Raw genomic sequence first — 20,637 nt, 5'->3', positions numbered from 1 at the left:
AGTCACATCATCTTTGTTTTTAGATATATTTTTCCTACGTGGAATGATTCCCTCTATTATATATATATATATATATATATATATATATATATATATATATATATATATATATATATATATATATATATATATATATCTAAAAAGAAAGATGATGAAACTTACCAAACAAAAGCGCTGGCAGGTCGATAGACACACAAACAAACACAAACATACACACAAAATTCAAGCTTTCGCAACCAATGGTTGCCTCGTCAGGAAAGAGGGAAGGAGAAGGAAAGACAAAAGGATATGGGTTTTAAGGGAGAGGGTAAGGAGTCATTCCAATCCCGGGAGCGGAAAGACTTACTCTTTGCCTTTACAAATGTCTGCTTGTGTCTGTGTATGTGTGGATGGATATGTGTGTGTGTGCGAGTGTATACCTGTCCTTTTTTCCCCCTAAGGTAAGTCTTTCCGCTCCCGGGATTGGAATGACTCCTTACCCTCTCCCTTAAAACCCATATCCTTTTGTCTTTCCTTCTCCTTCCCTCTTTCCTGACGAGGCAACCATTGGTTGCGAAAGCTAGAATTTTGTGTGTATGTTTGTGTTTGTTTGTGTGTCTATCGACCTGCCAGCGCTTTTGTTTGGTAAGTTTCATCATCTTTCTTTTTATATATATATATATATATATATATATATATATGACCACACTATATTGAGCTATTAATCACAATGCAACACAAACAGTCCTATATGCTAAATTGCATACCTGGAAATAATCACTGTTTTCAATGGCATGTTCATTTTTGTTATACGCATGTATAACATTCCCCTTAAAGCCATTCAGCTGTGAGCCTTCCCAATTAAGAAAATTGGATATAACTTGCACATTTTTTCGAAGTGCCCCATGGTACTTGAGGATGGCAGAAACTATGTCTCCCAGACCAGCTGAGAAAACTAATACTGGAATACTTGCTTCATCCAATGCTTTAAGCATCATGTCGGAGCCATCCCTAATAACAAATCAACACACACACTAAATTAGCGCACTTCACAAAGCAGTAACAGATGTACATGACAGAATAGGAATAGTAAAAATGTTTTACGATAAACATTATTTCTGTTCATTGTCAATACAATATACGGAGACTTCATCATGAACAATGTTATATGGGACAGTTCTCCAGATCCTAATGTCATCTGAAAATGTTACAATGCAAGAAAATACAAACATTTAAATAACGACAATGCTATCTTCCCTTTTTTACTTTTATACAGTTGCCAGAGAGTTATATGATGCAAAGCATGCGTGGTATTCCAAGAGGAAACAACTATGTCAAACTGGGAGCATTCATGGGTAGAATAGATGTATACTATAATAACAATAATTCCATAATGCAAATAACAAACAAAAATTAGAAAAGACTACCACTTACATACAACTGACTGATGTGAGGTACATATCAACTCATAGCAACACAGCAACATTATAAAAGGTGTGTGTAAGTAAATGGATGCATAATACAATACAGGAGGAGAAAACAAGCTCTCAGAAACAGTAACAAAATTATGACTGAAAGAGAAGAGATTCACAAAACAGAAGCACAGAAGAGGAAGCTGTGGGAGGAATGAATGGTTTCAAGATATGGACAGGAGAGGAGTGGTGTGCCATAAGGACAGGAGAGGAAAAGTGATAGTAAAAGAAGAGTAATAGTCGAAGTTGAGGATGAGATGCCTGAGAGCAGAGGATTTGCTGGAAGGGGGAATAATAATAATAATAATAATAATAATAATAATAATAACAACAACAATAATAGCGAACACTGTCCGAGCTGGACTTGAAGGCCCAATGGTACCGACCAGCCGCCCTGTCATTCTTAGTCCTTAGGCATCACCAGATGCAGATACAGAACGGCCTGTGGCCAGCACACCACTCTCCCGGCTGTTGTCAGTTTTCATGACTGTGCTGCTACTTTTCAATCAAATAGTTCCTGAATTGATCTCACAAGGGCTGAGTGCACCTGCTTGCCAACAGCACATGGCAGACCCAGATGGTGACCCATCCGGGTGCTAGACAAGCCCGACATCATTTAACTTTGGTGATCTGACTGGAACGGGCAAGGCCATTGGCCTGCTGGAGGGACAGTTCCCCTCTATGTGGTTCAGAGGGGCTGTTGCAGCAAGCAGGGTGGAGATCCAGATGGCACAGGTACTGAAGCTTGCTGCAACTGGTTTATACAACTGGTAGTTAGCCACAGTTTGGCAGTGAACATTTATGTTGATAAACAGCTGGTCAGCTCACATCTCCATATGAAATGTAGTGCAGCTGGTGTTTAACGTGGCTGCTTTCACATGTGATCCTTCCTTTTAGAGAACAGGAAATCACTGTGGCTGGACTGGTGACTGCAGGTGAAGGATCGGTAATAAGATAAATCTTGCACCTGAGGGAATAACCCATGTGATGAAGAATGGGGAGCATGGCTGGCAAAGGATGAACTAGTTGGAAGAGCAACGGACTACTACTTCGGCAATGGGCATAGAGTTCTGGGTAGGATATATAGACACTACAAATGTCCCAGGGGCACTACAAATGTAGTGTGTGGACAGTAAGCTGGAAATATGGGTCTCACGGGGAGTGTGCCAGAGATAAGTCCCTGCAGTCGCACTATCCTCCGTGTCCTCAATGGCTCAGTCAGATAGTGTGACTGCCATGTAAGCAGGAGATCCCGGGCTCAAATCCCGGTCAGGGCACACGTTTTCAACTGTCCCCATTAATATTTATCAACACCTGTAAGCAGCTAATGGTCTGGATTTCACTGTAATTTTATTCTTCAAGACCTACAAAAATCACTAATGGTATCTGTTCTTTCGGACATGTCCAAAAGAACATATACCATCTTCATATATTTGAGACAAGGTCCTTTGTGTACTTTTGGTTGTGGTCACCAGTAGGGTGGTTGCCAAAGAAATGATTCAACTAAAGAGAATGAGTGCAGAAAAGTAGATCCCCTGTAAGTCCAGCAAATTTTCCTAAAGATAGAATAAAGTCAGGTTTTTGGAATACAGGCTAACGGCAGTGTTGAGAGTGTGGACAAGCAGTTAATAAGCAGTAAGTTTTTTTTTTTTTTTTTTTTTTTTTTTTTTTTTTTTTTTTTTTTAGTACCATAGGTTATCAAGTGAGGGCTGAAGAGATGAGGAGGGATGGTGGTGGTAGTGGTAGTGGTGGTGGTGGTGGTGGTGGTGGTGGTGGGAGAAAGTTGATTGGGAACCATAGATTCCTTGTTGGATAGAGTTATCCACAGGCATAAATAAAAAAAAGTAGCCGAAATTGCCTCCTCAGGCAATCATTGGTTTAATGATGAAAGGGACCAAACTACAAGGTCATCAGTCCCTCCTACCTGGAACAGTCAACGCAACCACACACCAAAGAAGAGCTCAGTGCACGACACCCAATGAAAGAAAATTCCAAGGTCTACTGAAGATGAACAAAGGCTACAGATAGGAACAAGGAAGAGATGTGGGTGAGGTGCCCTATCCGGAGAGCAGCCAGAAGTCACTAAAGAAAAAAAAAGCACAATGGGGTACTTCCCCCCCCCCCCCCCCCAATCCCTCCACCACCACCACCACTTGCTGGAAGCACCCCCCCCCCCCCCCCTAAAGAATCCAGAAGCAACTAGCAATATGGACAGGGTGAGAGAAGCACAGGAAAAAGAGAAGAAGAACACAAAGTAAAACAGAACACACGAGAAGCGGGAAGGAAAGCAAAATAGCGGGTAGGACAAGGGCTGGGGTGGGCCACGAAGCTCTGCCAGCTATTGCCCATTCGGGGCAGAGGAAGCAACTGGCTGTCCTGCCAATCCTTCGGTGGGCCAACTAGGCTGAGGTGCCCTCATTTAAGAGTGGTAAAAACCCCCATTCATGAATAAACCATGAAACAAGGTCAGCTGCTGAGGCATCATCTGCTAACATCATGGGAAGCGAGACAGGATGATTAAGAGTCCACTGCAAGGCGGCTAGGTTAGGACATTTCAGCAAAACATGGATCACAGTCCAACACGCACCTCAATAACAGTGTGGAAGATATTCATGATGGAGGAGATGACCACGAACCAGTCAAGTATGGCCGATATGGAGCCAGCAGAGGATGGTGGAGTTCTTGTGAGAGACCCGCATGGAGGGCCTCCACAAATTCTTGGTCTTCTATATCACCTGTAGTTTGCTCAGCAAAGTCAGAGTATGCCATTCCAGATTACAAATCCTTACAACTTGACAACTTCTGAATGAGGTCTGATTCTGGAATACCGATCTTAAGAGGTGGCTTGCCAGTAGCCAATTTGGGCAGCCCGTCAGCAAGTTCATCTCCTAGAACCAAAACGTGACCATTGTCCAAAGGCCACAGAGCATCCACATTGTTTGAGGGCAAAACAGGAATCCTGGATAGTTAGGACTAAGGAATGGTGAGGGTAACACTGGTCACAAGCTTGTAAACTGCTCAAAGAGTCACTACAAATGAGGAAGGAGTCACTGGTGTAGGAACGGATATGCTCAATAGCATGAAAGATGGCTACCAACTACGTAGTGAAAACACTACAGCTGCCTACAAGAAGCAGAGTTAATTACATCCTGCATGAATGTAAGCAAAGTCAGCACAACCGGCAGCCACTGAGCCATCAGTATAGACAACTTCTGAATCCAAAAATGCCCCACGAATTGAGAAGAACTGGCAGCAGAGGGCCTCACAATGAGCTGAGTCTTTCAAAACTTGTGGCTTGCAGTAGGTTAAGAGAGAGCTGTGGGGTGGGGGGATGCACCATGGAGTACATGAGTGGGCCTGGAGAAGAAATGGTAGAGGTGAAAGCTGGAGCTCAGGAAAAAAGGGACCAGATGCAGATGGTAATCTTAACCCCACATCGGGGCCACCATTATGGGATGTGGATCTTCATATCTGGAAAGAGGAGATGGTAGTTGGGGTGCTCTTCGGAGCAGCAGATGCATCTGTGTCAGTGAGCAACTGTCGTTGGCACAAAACCCACAATGGTGGAACCGTCACCAGCACTAGGAGGCTGATCATAGGGCTAGTCCAAAAGGTACCACTTGACCGCAAAATGGTGTAACAGGTCCAACATCTGTAGCATCGAAGATGATGCCCAGCTGTATGCCAGACTGCTGTAGTCTAGACGGGACTGGATCCATGCTGTGTAGAACCATATTAGAGTAGAGCGAGCTACGCCCCAGTTGGAGTTGCGGAGGCATCGAAGAGCATTGAGGTGCAACCAACATGTCTGCTTCAATTGACAAAAATAGGGAAGCCATGTCAACCAAGAATCAAAGACCAGTCCCAAAAAACGATGATAGTCCACCACATTGAGAGACTGACCGTCAAGGTATGTCTATTGTTGTGCCTATCTGCAACTCAGCATCTCCGCTATATGGTGAGTAGCAACTTTCCTTATCTAATATTGTTACATTCTTTCCTGGATTTTCCATTGTTTAGTATTTGTTTATGGTTCATTTAAAGTTTTTATAATTTTTTTGCTTTAAAATTATCACATGTTGGTACTAAATTTTCTGTATATGTAAAGTGTGTTATACTGGAACTTGAAGTGCTTTGCATTAAATATGAGTAATGTATGTAAAATACCATATAAATTGTTTATTATGTTAAATAATTTTCAGATGACCTTTTGTATTTAAAAATGTGTGCATGTATAAATTGTTCATGCTAATGTAAATCTGACAATTTAAGAAATGGTCATGCTTAGCAACAATATAAAGTGTTATGTAAAAGCCAGTGTGCTTTTGTTTAAAACGAAACTGGCTCTGGGGGGTGGAAAAGGTGGCAAGGGCAAATTGGTGTGCTACCTAGAGAAAACGGGGGAATAAGTCACACAGTCTGCAGGCCGCAGTGATTGAGGCAACATCTTTGTGGAGCAGGAAAAGCTTTGTCTGCAAATTAACACAAAATACCTCGAAATGGAGAATGCAAATGGCTTACAGCATAGCTGTGAGTTGTTGGGCTACTGTATGTAGAATTGACTGATGCCACGAAGAGAAACTGAGCCCATACAGCAAGATACTTGCAGGCCATACTGTGGGAAGTGGCATAATTGTTCGCCACACCCAAGCCTACAGCTACAAGGTGCGACTTTTATAATAAATTTACTTTTGTACAGTGTGAACAATTAATTTAAACTGTGTTTTAATAATCACTCTTTAACTTTAAAGAAAGTGGTTCACTCTATTATTTCATCCTAATCATACAGGGTTCCTTCCTGGTGTTTGATGGATCCAAGTATCCTATTTTACAGACTGGATCTGAGTATCCTATTTTACAGACTTAGAAAGTGCCAAGTTAATATACAGAGGCACCATTTAAATTGTTTTTGTGTTTACTAAACAACTGCAAAGTGTTATGATAAAAGTTCGCTTATGTAAAATTCAATCAGAGTGTAGCTGAGTTACTAGAATCTGGTAAATGACTATGCACAGATAGTTGAAGATAATAGCTTTTGAAAATAAATTCCAGCAAGAAAGAGGTTTTCTTGACGTGAAATGATCAGTTAAAAAGTGTGTGCTTTAGTATCTAAGTATATCAGTATTTAAGTTTGTTTATTATAGAAAATGATTTTCTATGTCCTCCCCCCCCCCCCCCATGGGCAAATTATATACCGTATTTACTCGAATCTAAGCCGCACTTTTTTTCCGGTTTTTGTAATCTAAAAAACCGCCTGCGGCTTAGAATCGAGTGCAAAGTAAGCGGAAGTTCTGAAAAATGTTGGTAGGTGCCGCCACAAATGACTTCTACCGTCGAATATATGTAGCGCTGCATAGGCATGCTTTGCAGGCACAAAGATAAATACTAGCGCCAAAATCACCGCACCAGTAAAAAAAAAAAAAAAAAAAAAAAAGGGAAGGAAGGTGGAAGACAAGCCTTCTTCTCCGCCCCGAGTTTCGACCACTGCATTTTATACATTATCTAATGAAGTAAATACAAATTCCGTATTGTTCTTCTTCGAATGTAGCAGCATTTCAATGTAGTACGAAAATCCGACTAGCAAGACTGTTTGGGATGTTTGTCAATATGGCCAACCCTACGTTCTGAATTTATTCCTACCTGTGAGAAGAGATGGTTGCTAATAGGAACTTTTATGAATTGTGAATCACATGCAGTATTCTCCTCACCATAAGAATAATCCGAGTATAAACATTTTGCCACGTATTCTTTCGTGTTTGCTGCTATCTCATTTAAATTCTGTCTGCCTAATAAACTATGAAACTAGAGTGAGACAACAGCAAATGCAGAAGAATACACATATCATGTCATGTTTATATTCATATTATTCTTATGCGTAATAGTGATACAGTCAGAAATGAATCACGGCAATTGACTAGATTTTTAAATCTAAGATGACTCTAATTTCTGTGCAGAATGTAATGTACTAAAGAGGCGTCTGCAAAGATTTTCAAACGGAGAAAAATTTTCGCTAAACTCTCATTCAGAACGTCTTCTATCATAAGCAATATATTATTTGGTTCTTGTTGATCATTATCAAAGAAAGCAGCAGTGTAAGTAACAACAAATAGCAGTCTCTTGCCATTGTTTTGCTAATGAAACAATTCCTCTCTTTTTTAATTGTAAGCGGCGGTAGCGCGCACGAAAACAAGCCATGCCGGGAGCGGGGACAGGCCGTAAACACTCATTATCAGAATGCGACAAACAATTCATGACACAGTACAGTAATGCATTTTCAGCTTAGAGTGACGTAAACACCTATAACAAACAGAACGGCACTTACCAGATCAAAGCAAAATAAGCAATTAATTCAAACCAGACGAAGCACGTGAAAAAGGAAAGGTACCCGTATATATACGGACGGAGCGCGTGACGCATAGCAATGGCTACCTAGTAAAGCTTAACTGCTAAGCTTACGACTCGAGCCTACTGTAGCTGTATCGTCATTCATTCGACCTAAATTGTGTCTCATATTACAATGGACCAACTTTGTTTCGATTTGGAGGTGCGGCCTAAAACTTTTCTCTCCCCCATTGAATTTCGAGTCTCAAATTTCAGGTGCGGCTTAGATTCAGGAATTTTTTTTTTCTTGATTTCGAGTGTAATTTTTCAGGTGCGGCTTAGATTCGAGTGCGGCTTAGATTCGAGTAAATACGGTAGGTCTTGGCAGCTGAAAATCAGAAGCTATGAGTAAGAACTTAAGACTGTGGTGGTGTATTGCTCCCTGCAGTCTACGTTCAGCAACACCCCTTGTGGGTGAACACAAATAAATCCAAAAAATCATCAGCATACAAAAACAGGGCCACCATTGGCCCCACAACTGTCAACAGACCACTGTTAACCACTAAAATGAGAAGGACACTCAAAACAAAACGCTGCAGAGCGTGATTCTCCTGGAGACAGGTGGTGCTACTGGAAGTGTCAGCCTATACCTGAAAAGTGTGATATAAAAGAAAGTTCTGGATAAAAATCTGGAGTGGGCCACCGATGTGTTCCCCATGTTAGGTGGCAAGGGTGTGGTGGCACCATGTGGATCACAAGTTTCATGCAGATTGAAGAAGACTGCAACAAGGTGTTGATATCAGGCAAAATCTGTTCGGATGGCAAACTCCAGGGTGGACTAAATTACCTGCAGTAGAGCAACCTCGGCAAAAACTACACTCAGTCAAAGCCCAAAGGTCCTGAGATTCAAGGATCCAATACAGCCTTTTAAACCACATACGTCCAAGTAACTTGCACAGGACTTTCACTAAACTGATCGGACAATAGCTGCCCATCTGAAGATGCAATTTACCTGATTTCAAAAATGGAATAATACACTTTCTCACACTGGGAAGGAAATTTCCCTTACTCCTGAGATGGTTAAAAAGGTCAAGAAATAACACTGCCTAGGCAGTGATACGTGTTGGAGCGCATTTGGTTGTGTACTTGGTCTGGTCCAAAAGCCATGTCAGAGCAGACAACAAGGATGCTGGTGAATTTCCACTTGCTACATGGAGCATTATACGACTGTAGGCAAAGGGGAACACAAGAGAAAGGCAGTTGTTTCAGCTGTTGTGTGTGAAGACCAAACATGGGTGGACAGTGGACTAATGCTAGGCCTGGACAACATGCTGAGCAAAATGCTCATCAATAGAGTCTGGGCTGGTGAAGTCAACACCTTTCTGGGAAATTCCCAAGACACCTGTAGGAGAACGGTGGCCAGAAATAAGCCTGATCTTGCCCCATACCTGCGAAAAGGGAGCATGTGGTGCTATGTAACAAATATGTTTCTGGCATTTAAGAAGATAATGAGCCGGGGCACAAAGCAGTTTAAATGCCAGGAGGTTGTCAAGAGACAGATTCCGTATGTAGCATTGGAGGGCAGAACAATGGTCTTTAACAGCTGCAGCAATTTTGGGGGTCAACCAAGGGACAGTCTTCTGTCGGAGAGTAGTCAAGGAAGAAGGAATCGGCCAAAAGTGTCAGTCAGACACTGTATGGTCTCATCAATCCCGTTGTGTGGTGAAGTGGTTGGGATTGCAACCGTGGAAAGGCATCCCAATCCACATTAGTGAAGGCCACATGGAAGTGTGTCCAGGCGAGTGATGCTGAAGAAAAGGTATGATGATCAGAAAATGATTGCTGTCACACAAATTGTCTTGAACTCCCCATTGAATGGAGAGGAGGAATCCAGGGCTATGTACAGAAAGATCAATGGCCGAAAAAGTGGTGTGTGCCACAATAAGCTGTCTGGAGGCTCCAGTGTTGAGGAGGCAGAGATCAAGCTCTACCAACAAGGTCTTCAACAAACCTGCCCTGGTTAGTGATTGCAGTACCACCCCACAGAGGGTTATGGGCATTAAAATCTCGAAGGGGGAAGGAAGGTGTCAAAGGAGAGCAAGAAGAGCAGGAAGCATCATTAGGAGATCTGTCGGGGGGGGGGGGGGGGGGGGGGATAAAAAAAAATTAATCTGAACGGTCACCACTTCCAGCGCAGTATGAAGAGGAACCCAGGTACTAAAAATGTCCGTCTGGACCCACATGCAGGCACCACCAGAGGCTCACAAAGGGCAGACCAGAAGGTTTGGAAACCACAAAGAATTGGCGAAATGAATATCCACGAAATGAGATTCCTGCAATATAACACAAGCTGCAGAACGGACAGAAAGAAGAGACTACAGTTCCAGAAGCTGACAGTAATAACTACATTTCCACTGAAGGAGAGTAGTAAATGAGACCAGATGAATGTTGAACGAGCCAGAATCGGTCGCTGTGCAAAGTCAGAGACCGTCACCAGTACAGATGGAGAGATAGAAAGTGTAAGTTTGGACCCTGACAGGGGGAAGGGGCAACACCCCCTCTGACATCAAGTGTGGCTCCATCCCAAGACTCACACTTCTTCTTCTTCTTCTTCTTCCGACAGTGAGAGAATTTGTAGTTGGAAGAGAGAAAGCTGCGGCAATATCCCTGACAGAGGGGGAGGGGGCGGGGATATAAAGGAACCAAATTACAGAAAGAAAATGAATGGAATGCACAAAAAATGGGGGAAACATACACCACAAGGAAAAGTACAAGAAGATATTAAAACCATAGAGCAGATGGTCTGAGCTGGCTGATCACAATGATAAATGAGCCAGCCACTCTGCAACATATTAAAATGTCCACCCCAAAAAGACAAGTCATATGTGAGCCACAGTGACACAGAGATGGGTCCTCACGACAGAGGAGGCAGTCATGTGTTAGCCACCTATGGCCAATTCAGAGCCGGCAGAGAACAACAGAGACCCTGTGAGAGGCCCGCTTGGAGGTCTTCCACACATTCGTAGTCTCCTTAAGGGCACGCAGTTTGTTGTATGTACCGAGATTATGCCATTCCGTCTCCCAAAGCTGAAAAAGCGTAACAATGATCGCAGGTCAGTTACAAGGATGCCAATATCCAGAAGAGATTTCTATGTAGCCTGTTTGGCCACCCTGTCGGCAAATTCATTTCCTGGGATTCCGACATGGCCTGGGGTCCACACAAACACAATGGAACGACTGGACCATTCCGGGGCATAGACGGACTCCTGGACAGTCGCTACCAAAGGATGGCAGGGGTAGCACTGATCGATAGCTCGTAGGCTGCTCAAGGAGTCAGTACAGAGGAGAAATGACTTGCCAGGGCATGAGTGCATGCGCTCAAGAGCACAAGAAATGGCAGCCAGCTCTGCAGTGAAAACACTGCAGCCATCTGGCAAAGTGGTGTGGTTCAATATGTCCTCCATGAATATATGCGAAGCCAACGTGACCATCAGCCATCGAGCCGCCAGTGTAAACCACTCCGTGGTCCCGGTACCTGTCAAGAATCGAGAGGAAGTGACAGCAGAGAGCCGCGGGTTTAACTGAGTCCTTAGGACCATGTGAAAAGTCTAGGCAAAGCTTCAGCCTAGGTATACACCATGAACTTCAAGTACAGGTGGTAAAGGCAAGGACTCCACTTCAGACAGAAGAAATCGGACGCAAACCGCAATCGTAAGCTCCGACCTGGGCCTCTGATACGGGATGCCATGGATGGGAAAAGGAGACGGTAATTCGAATGCTCAGGATAACTACGTGTGAAACGTAACTGGCGAGCAGTTGTGCACGCCTAACCTTCAATGGAGGGACTCCGGCCTCCACCAGTACACTGCTCACCAGACTTGTCCTAAAAGCTCCTGTTGCCAGTTGAACGCCGCAGTGGTGCACTGTGTCTAGTAAATGCAATGCTGAGGGCACTGCTGAACCATAAACCAAACTCCCATAGTCATGGCGGGATTGAATAAGGGCTCCGTAGAGCTGCAGCAGCATAGAGTAATCTGCACCCCAGTTGGTGTTGCTCAGGCAGCGGAGGGCACTGAGGTGCTCCCAGCACTTCTGCTTCAGCTGACGAAGATGAGGAAGCCATGTTAATCGGGCGTCAGAAACCAGTCCTAAGAATCGATATGTCTCCACTACCATGAGTGGATTATCATTAAGTAAAGTTCTGGTTCCAGATAACGGTACAGCACTGACGGAAGTGCATGACACATGACTTCATGGCTGTACTGGAGGCTGTGGGCTAGAGCCCATGACTGCGCCTTGTGGATGGTTCCCTGTAGGCGCCGACAGGCAGCACCAGTACTGGAGGAACAGTATGAAATGCAGAAGTTGTCTGCATACAGAGAAGGTGAGACCGACAGCTGCTGATAGACTGTTAATGGCCACTAAAAATAGAGATACACTCCCTGCGGGACCCCATTCTGCTGGATATGGGGGGAACTATGGGAGGCACCAACTTGGACACGGAAAGTACAGAGTGATAGGAAATTTTGGATAAAAACTGGGAGCGGGCCCCGGAGACCCTACTCATACAATGCGGCAAGGATATGATGTCACCAGGTCGTGTCGTAAGCTTTTCATAAATCAAAAAAGACAGCAACCAGGTGTTAGCATCTGGAAAAGGCTATTCAGATGGCAGACTCAGGGGAAACTAAATTATCAATGGTAGAGCAACCCTGGCGGAAACCGCCCTGGCATGGAGCCAGTAGGCTACGTGACTCCAGGACCCAACGTAACTGCCAACTTACCACACGTTCTAACAGATTACAAAGAACGTTGGTGAGGCTGATGGGTTGATAGCTATCCACACCAAGTGGGTTTTTACCAGGTTTGAGCACTGGAATGATGGTGGTCTCCCTCCATGTCAATGGAAAGACACCATCGCACCAGATCTGGTTGAAGATGACAAGGAGATGTCGCTTGTAGTCGGATGAGAGTTGTTTGATCATCTGACTGTGGATCCAATCTGGCCCAGGAGCTGTGTCGGGGCAATATGCAAAGATGCTGAGGAGCTCCCACTCTGTAAATGGAGCATTATAGGGTTCACTGTGATGTCCAGTGAACAAGAGGGCTTTCCTTTCCATCCACTGTTTGAGGGTGCGAAATGCTGGGGGATAATTCTCTGAGGCGGAGGCTCGAGCATAGTGCTCGGCAATTGCGTTTGCATCGGTAGATGACACACCATTGATTTTAATGCCAGTAACACCTGTCGAGGTCTGGTACCCACAAACACGTCTGATCTTTGTCCAGACTTGGAAAGGTGACGTATGGCACCCAATGGTCGAAACGTACCTCTCCCAACACTCCTGTTTCTGTCTTTTTATAAGCTGGCGAACACCGGTACAGAGCCCTTTAAAAGCTATTAGGTCTCTAGGGAAGGATGCCACTTATGTCACTGTAGAGCTTGCCAACACTCTTTAATGGTCTCAGTGATTTCCGGTGGCCACCAAGGTACTGACTTTTGCCGGAGGCACCCTAAAGAACAAGTGATTGTGTTTTCGCCATCGAAACGATCGTTCTAGTGACCTGCTCAACTACCACATCGATGGTACCATGCGGGGGAGATTCGATGGTGACAGCAGAGGTAAAAGCACCCCAGTCTGCCTTGTTTAAAGCCCATCGTGGTAGACGTTCAAGGGAATAGCGCTGGGGGAGTGATAGGAAGATGGGAAAGTGGTCACTACCACACAAACCATTGTGGCCTCTCCAGTGGACAGATGGGAGAAGTCTTGGGCTGCAGAGGGATAAATCAATGGCCAAGTAAGTGCCATGAGCCACACTGAAATATGTGGGGGGCCCAGTATTTAAGAGGCAGAGGTCGAGTTGAGACAGGAAAGTTTCGACATCTCTTCTTCGGCCAGTAAGCACAGTGCCACTCCACAAGGGGTTATGGGCGTTAAAATCTCCCTAAAGAGAAATGGTTTAGAGGGTTGATGAATCAGTGCAGCCAATGCATTCAGGGGTACTGCACCATCTGGAAGAAGATATACGTTGCAGACAGTTAATTCCTGCATCGCCCTTATACTGACAGTCACAGCTTCAAGAGCGGTTTGAAGGGGCACATGTTCACTGCATACTGAATTCAGGACAGACACACAAACTCCACCTGATACTATTATAGTCGCTATGGTTCTTGTAATATCCCCTATAGCCGTGGAGGGCAGGGGTCCGCAATGCCAGGAACCAGGTTTCCTGGAGGGCAATGCAGAACGGATCTTTTAAGTAATTTTCTGTATGAAAAAGACAGTAATTCCATGTGACATATTGAGCAGATCGGTGACTAGAAACTTGAGTGTATTACACACTGATGAATTTAATAGTATAGCGAGTATTTTCATTTTAAAAAAATCCGTGCTAGGTAGCTGTTCAGATTTCGGGTAGTACGTTACCATAAACTTGCTAACGTGAATGAAAGGGTTTGTGAATGATTGTGATAGGATTAGCATGGGCTTGGCAGTGAACGTGTAATGCTTAACTTCAGGAAATACCGAATGCCAGTATTTTCACCTTTTGTTCAGAATTAAGATCTCTTCCTGAATCTTAGAATAGTTATGTTGTATGCAGCCTGGTGCGAGTTGCAGTACGGTAGGTTTCTGCTCGGCTTCCCTACCAGCCAACAGCTGCGAGTAGTTCACAGGTAGGTTCTGGTTTAAACCCAAAAAAGAACCGCATCGCTGCAGTAGGTGTGCAGCAGACAAGAGAAAAATATGGATTTAAGAAGGAATGAATGAGATTTTGGTAAGAGAAGAAAGACATCAAGGTAGGAAATGGGCCATATGCAGGCACTGAAGAGAGCCAAGTTGCAAAATATAACATTAATTCCAGGAAGCGGAGATGCTGAGTCGCGATAGGCACAACAAAAAGATTCACACAATTATAGCTTTCGGCCATTAAGGTCTTTTTCAGCAATAGACACACACACACACACACACACACACACACACACACACACACACACACACACACGAACACACACAACTTCCACACACTTCTGCAGTCTCGGACAACTGAAACCACATGTCTCAGTTGTCTGAGACAGCAGGCGTGTGTGCAAGTTGCATTTACTTAGGGTGTGTGCACGCACATGTATGTACATGTGTCTATTGCTGAAAAAGGCCCTATGGGCCGAAAGCTATAATTGTGTGAATCTTTTTGTTGTGACTATCACGACTCAGCATCTCCGCTATATGATGAGTACCAACTTTCCTTCTCTAATATTGTTACACTCCATCCTGGATTTTCCATTGTTTAATTCCAGGACGGGAATAATAAACAAAAATGAAAAAAGGCATCCACCCGTGTCTGCACCATGAGTGATTGTTCGTGTATAACTGCTCATGATAACACAAGAGGAGAGAGAGGAAAGGTGTGTGACAACTTGGAGGCAATAATATCTATGGGTAAGAAGCAGGCTGATCAGATAAAGGAAAGCATCACAGAGGGGAAGCAAACAAAATAAGGACTTGAAAAGCAATTCACAAAACTGAGAAAGCTGTTCTATAATTTCTGTGCAGCATTCTAGGCTAGTATATTTATAAAGATTGCTAATTGAGAGGGCTGCAGTTCAGAAGTGGAAGTTTTTGAAAAGGACTGACAATTTATTCTATAATTGAAAATTTTATTTTGATCTGTTATTAATTATCTGTAATACATACATAAATTGCTGAGAAATTACCTGAGAGGAACTCTAGTCTGTGCAACAACTTCATGAATCTCTTGACAGTCAAAGTCATAACCTCTCAGGAGATCCTGAGCTTTGATATACCATTCCAACATGTATTCCATTTTCTGTTCTCTGGTCAACTTTGGATCAATCTCCAGTGCTCGATAATATCTGTAAAGAGCACTGGAATCTGCTTTATAACTACTAGGCAACTGCTTGCACTCTCCAAAGATACCTGACAAATGATAAACATATATTAACATTTTATTTATTCTCAAGAAGGTCCAAAAGAGAAAAGTACTTCCCTAACAAACTGACTTCTTATTAAATATATCTAAAAACAAAGATGCTGTAACTTACCAAACGAAAGCATTGGTATGTCGATAGAGACAATAAAAAACACAGAAACACACACACAAATTTCAAGCTTTCGCAACCCAAGGTTGCTTCATCAGGAAAGAGGGAAGGAGAGGGAAAAATGAAAGGATGTGGGTTTTAAGGGTGAGGGTAAGGAGTCATTCCAATCCCGGGAGCATAAAGACCTACCTTAGGGGGGAAAAAATGACAGGTATACATTTGCGCGCATGCACACACGCGCACACACGCACGCACACGCACGCACACGCACGCACACACGCACACACGCACACACGCACACACACACACACACACACACACACACACACACACACACACACACACACAGGCAGACATGTGTAAATGCAAAGAGGTTGGGCAGAGATGTCAGTCGAGGTGGAAGTACAGAGGCAAAGATGATGTTGAATGACACATGAGGTACGAGCGGCGGCAACTAGAAATTAGCGGAGGTTGAGGCCTGATGGGTAACGGGAAGAGAGAATATATTAAATGTTGTATGAATACCTTGCCTCACATAAAACTAATATTTCTTGAATGGCATCGCCTTCACAAACACCATATAGCTACACCAATAATTTAGTTAGCAGTATTTGGAACTGCTTCAGGACAAACCCATTATCAACAGCCAGATGTGAAAATATAAAGTAAATACTGCTAACACTGCAGATTTTTATGCTTGACTGTTTGCTGATTTTTTGCTTGACTGTTGATAATAGGTTTATTCTGAAACATGTTCAGTAATTGATAAATCAATTATGTCATTCACAAAACATTATTAAAATTAAATATAATCCAGTTAAATAAGTGAGCATTATAGTCCTGTAACTTATTTCTTAAATACCTATTAAAGAATGTAGAAAGGTGGGATGGGAGACGGGGGGAGGGAATGGTTAAATACTTTATTTATCAACTGGACTATGACAAAAATTAGCTAGACAGGAATGACTGGGCAGATACAAAAGAAATCACAGTGGTGGAGGTCAGGAGGAGTAATATCCAGCTCAGGAAAAGTACTGATAGTTTTTGATTTACATGATCGTAACACCAGGACAAAATGTAACTACTGCACTTTCAATAAAACTGAATGTGACTGGTAAGTCCAACAAGATGCCGAACTCACTAAAATCAAGTATGAGACATGATTTAACAAATAAATTAAAAATTTCTTTAGTTTGATTTTTTTAAATATTCATTCACAGAATTTTAAGTGTGAATTCTAACAATTGGTGCTGTTTTATATAATACCGATGTATTATACAACACTGTTTACGTTGGCAAACAGTTTGAATAAGCAGCAGCAGCAGCAGCAAAACATGAACTGAAATGTAATAAACATGCCTGATAAATCCAATTGTTTTATGCAGGTTATGCTTAGAGTATAATTATTGCAATTATGTTATTTATGATATTTGCAAACGCCATTAGTTTAATAACTCCTTGGAAACAGAAAGTAAATAAACATTTTTTTTTCACATTGCTATGGAAATCACAGGCATTTATACAGATAAATGCCCATAACAAGCTAATTGAAATCATGGAATCTTTAGTATTCATTTACAGGGTAAATGGGTAAGAAAGCATATATATTCCAAATTAAGATTTATACTTACCAAAACTTGTGAGACATCGATTTCCATTGACATGTTGTTTTGTCAGTGTTTGGTCAAAATCAAGTATTACCTGAAACAATATTCACAGCTCACTTACTATGCTTGCCAAGTGCTTCCTATAATTACAACAAACTATTGCACAATATGTGTGCGGAGGCTTAAGCAATTTTCAACTTTTTATTTTCTGATTCGTAACAATTAATCAAGTACCATCTTAGAAACTTTTCCTTTACAGCTAAACCTACGTACATACTCTGCAAGCCAACATAAGGGACATGGCAGAGGGTATTAGTACCACTGTACTGTATGTATGCAAACAATCGAATTCAAATTCATCCATCCTTTTCTTCACTTTGCTTTGATTATAAGATGGATTCATTATGAACTTCATAACCTTATATTCTCTGCCATTATGACTTTGCCATTATATTTTCCACCACAAAAAGAAGAAACTTTGGTGTCAGATACCCATTTTAAATACAATGGTGCCATCACAACAATTAACTCAACTGTCTTGTCACCAGCTTTAAGCTAGAATTATAATTGGAGTTTCTTTCAGTTTCTGTTAACTACCAATATCTCAGAACTGGCAGTTAAATGAACCAATATTGTTTTGAAAGTATGCCATTACTATTTTATGAGAAACTTCGTTATCTTGTTTCCCTTGACTATGTGTTGCAAGCAGCACAAGAAATGAGAAACAGACAGACTCATCTCCCGTACAATGAACTGCCTTCAATTTTCTTTACAAACCTAGGTTACATGCATCAGAGCATTCCTGAAATAAGGAAAAAAGTTTCAAGCAACTGCATGGAAAACTGGTTGGAAAGCTACAGAACTTCTCACATTAATAATAGTGTATGCTAAAGCCACAGAATTTTACATCTCACCAAGTGAAGTTTTATAAATCTGAATCCTGCATTACCTTTATGTCAGTCAGCAAGAACAACTTCAGAATTGCTTCAATTCATTGTCAGTTCTGACTTCGCCATCAAGTAATGATAGCTAGATGATTTCCCTGTCACACTGTTTTAGGACGATGCCACTCTTATGGGGAAATGCTCCCTAGATAAAAGCACTGAAATGACCTTTTGTGCTGTACAATGCTGCAACCTGAATGCACCAGTAGCAAAACATAGTATATGACAGTAAAATCCAAAGACGCTGCACAGCCAAAATAAACTTATCAGACGGGACAGAGTTTGCAACTGTTCACTGGAACCACTTCATGATTGAAGAAATGTGAATTTTACTTATTGATGTCATTTTCTGAAGCCACAGAACTTGCCTAAAGTAGCAAATGACACTGGTAGGTGCTCTGAGTTGTCAGTCTTCTGTGATGCAAAGTAAGACCGGCTTCTGTCAGCAGCCACTCACTGGGCCACCCGAGACTACACCTGTACATTAGATTTACTACAATGTAACTAAAAAACCAGACATACTATAAAATATTGTCAGGAGCAGTTTGCCAGAAACCAGATGTCAGGATATAGTTTAAGTAAAGGCTCCATATGCTGTATGACCAGGAGTGAAAAGAAGTTTGTTTACCTGAGGAATCAGTGCCAGCAATTTTTCAATATTTTCACCATTCATTGGTCAGGTGCTTCTTAGTGTCCATAAAACAACCATGAAGATCAAAGACCACTTGACTTGGCCTACCTTACGCAAGGGTATCTGGAAATTAGTGGGGGAGCTTAAGGCTGCTAAAGCAGATCTTAACTCTTGGAAAGGGCTTCTTCAGTCAACATGTGGGCATAATCCCATGGAAAAGTCATTCATTGATTACATTGGGCCATTGCTGCAGACCCACAACAGGAACTGCTGTATTTTCTTTGTTATAGACATATTTTCCAGGCTTTTGTGGCTCAGTCTGAGTCATGGAGTTACTGTGGCCTTAACCATCCATCATTTGTCTAAAATCTTTTCCATCTTTGGCCCTCCCAGAACTTTGGTTAGCGACAATGCTCTGGCATTTTTATACAAAGAGCATTTAACTCAGTCCATCATGAAGTATCAGGGTAACACCCCCATCCATGGTATTTGTATTTTGAAAATGCAGTAAAAGATTGCATGACGATTCAATGCTACTCCCAGCCCTCATTTGTGGAGAGGGTCAACCATAACATCAAATCTTACACTGATAATGTTCCATGCACGCACTCAGAACAAATGTGATATTCCATCCCCTGGATGAATCTAGCATTTAACTCAGTCCATCATGAAGTCATCAGGGTAACACCCCCATCTATGGTTTTCAGCTGCCCCCTCAATTCTCCCTGGGTCAATTTGTGGTCCATAAACAATATCCTTCCATACAAAATCACCCCTGAAATTATCCAAAAAGAATGGCAATGAGCCAGGAGCAATATCGTTCTTGCACAACACAGACAGGTGCAGCATTATTATAAGAGTCAGCACCTATTTAAGGTAAAGGTCAGTGACCAAGTCTTTATCCGTAAGTCTGTCGTATGAGCACAGGATGATGCCATTTTGCGCAAGTTATCACATTGCTTTGTGCGACCTTTTGTGAGGTGAGTAAAGTACTAAATCCAGTCAGCCTCTTGGTCTGCCACCTCGTTACAGGCAAGACATTGAGGGTACATGTCTCCCAGCTGAAAGGTGGCATCTAACTATAGTTGTTTCCAAGTCCTTCCCTGGGGGATCAGGGCTTTCTAGCTTTGGGTGGGGAGGGTGAGCCGTGCAGGTTCCTACTGATCTTGTTTCCCCGGCAGGAGTCATTATCTTTGACTGACAGTCAAGCCGGGTGGACTAGAGGGCATGTGTGGAGAGCAGAAGGGAGCGTTAAGAGGACAGCGTTCGGACTGGAGAGCGGCAATCGTGGAGTTACGACTTGGCCAGTCACCAGGAAGTAAGTTGCAAAACTGAGTGCTAGTGCAGCAAGCTGGGGCTAGTTGTTGTGAAATGGCTGTGGGAGTGGGTTTTAGACAGCTGGCTGCCCAGGATTATACACCAAGTCACCTGTATGGTTACTGCGATGCATCATGCAGCTCTAGTCAGTGGAATGCCCTTACCTGCCTGTACCAGGAATGTCCATGTAGTAATCAACCTGGCTATTTTTCATTACTACAGCTTGTGCTATTGCATTGTAAGAAACACTACAAATTTAAAATGTAATTGATTCTGCTTGTCTTCGCATTCTGGTAGAAGTTGGCAGTTT

General features: G+C 42.7%; 1 protein-coding gene across 3 annotated transcripts in view; it reads right to left on the bottom strand.

Moving 5' to 3' along the window:
• Positions 1-20,637, bottom strand: part of LOC126474875 (7-methylguanosine phosphate-specific 5'-nucleotidase) — a 95,970-nt gene that overhangs the window by 53,325 nt on the left and 22,008 nt on the right. For all 3 annotated transcript variants that reach the window (XM_050102357.1, XM_050102355.1, XM_050102356.1), the window contains exons 4-6: positions 17,460-17,529; positions 15,484-15,706; positions 747-990 (exon numbers count right to left, since the gene is read on the bottom strand). In XM_050102357.1, coding sequence (XP_049958314.1) covers positions 747-990; positions 15,484-15,706; positions 17,460-17,529 — 537 coding nt within the window. The remainder of the gene's footprint in view (positions 1-746; positions 991-15,483; positions 15,707-17,459; positions 17,530-20,637) is intronic.

This window comes from Schistocerca serialis, chromosome 4 (assembly GCF_023864345.2).
Source record: "Schistocerca serialis cubense isolate TAMUIC-IGC-003099 chromosome 4, iqSchSeri2.2, whole genome shotgun sequence".
Taxonomy (NCBI): domain Eukaryota; kingdom Metazoa; phylum Arthropoda; class Insecta; order Orthoptera; family Acrididae; genus Schistocerca; species Schistocerca serialis.
Note: the sequence above shows the minus strand (reverse complement) of the source record. Positions and strands in the feature narration are given on the sequence as shown.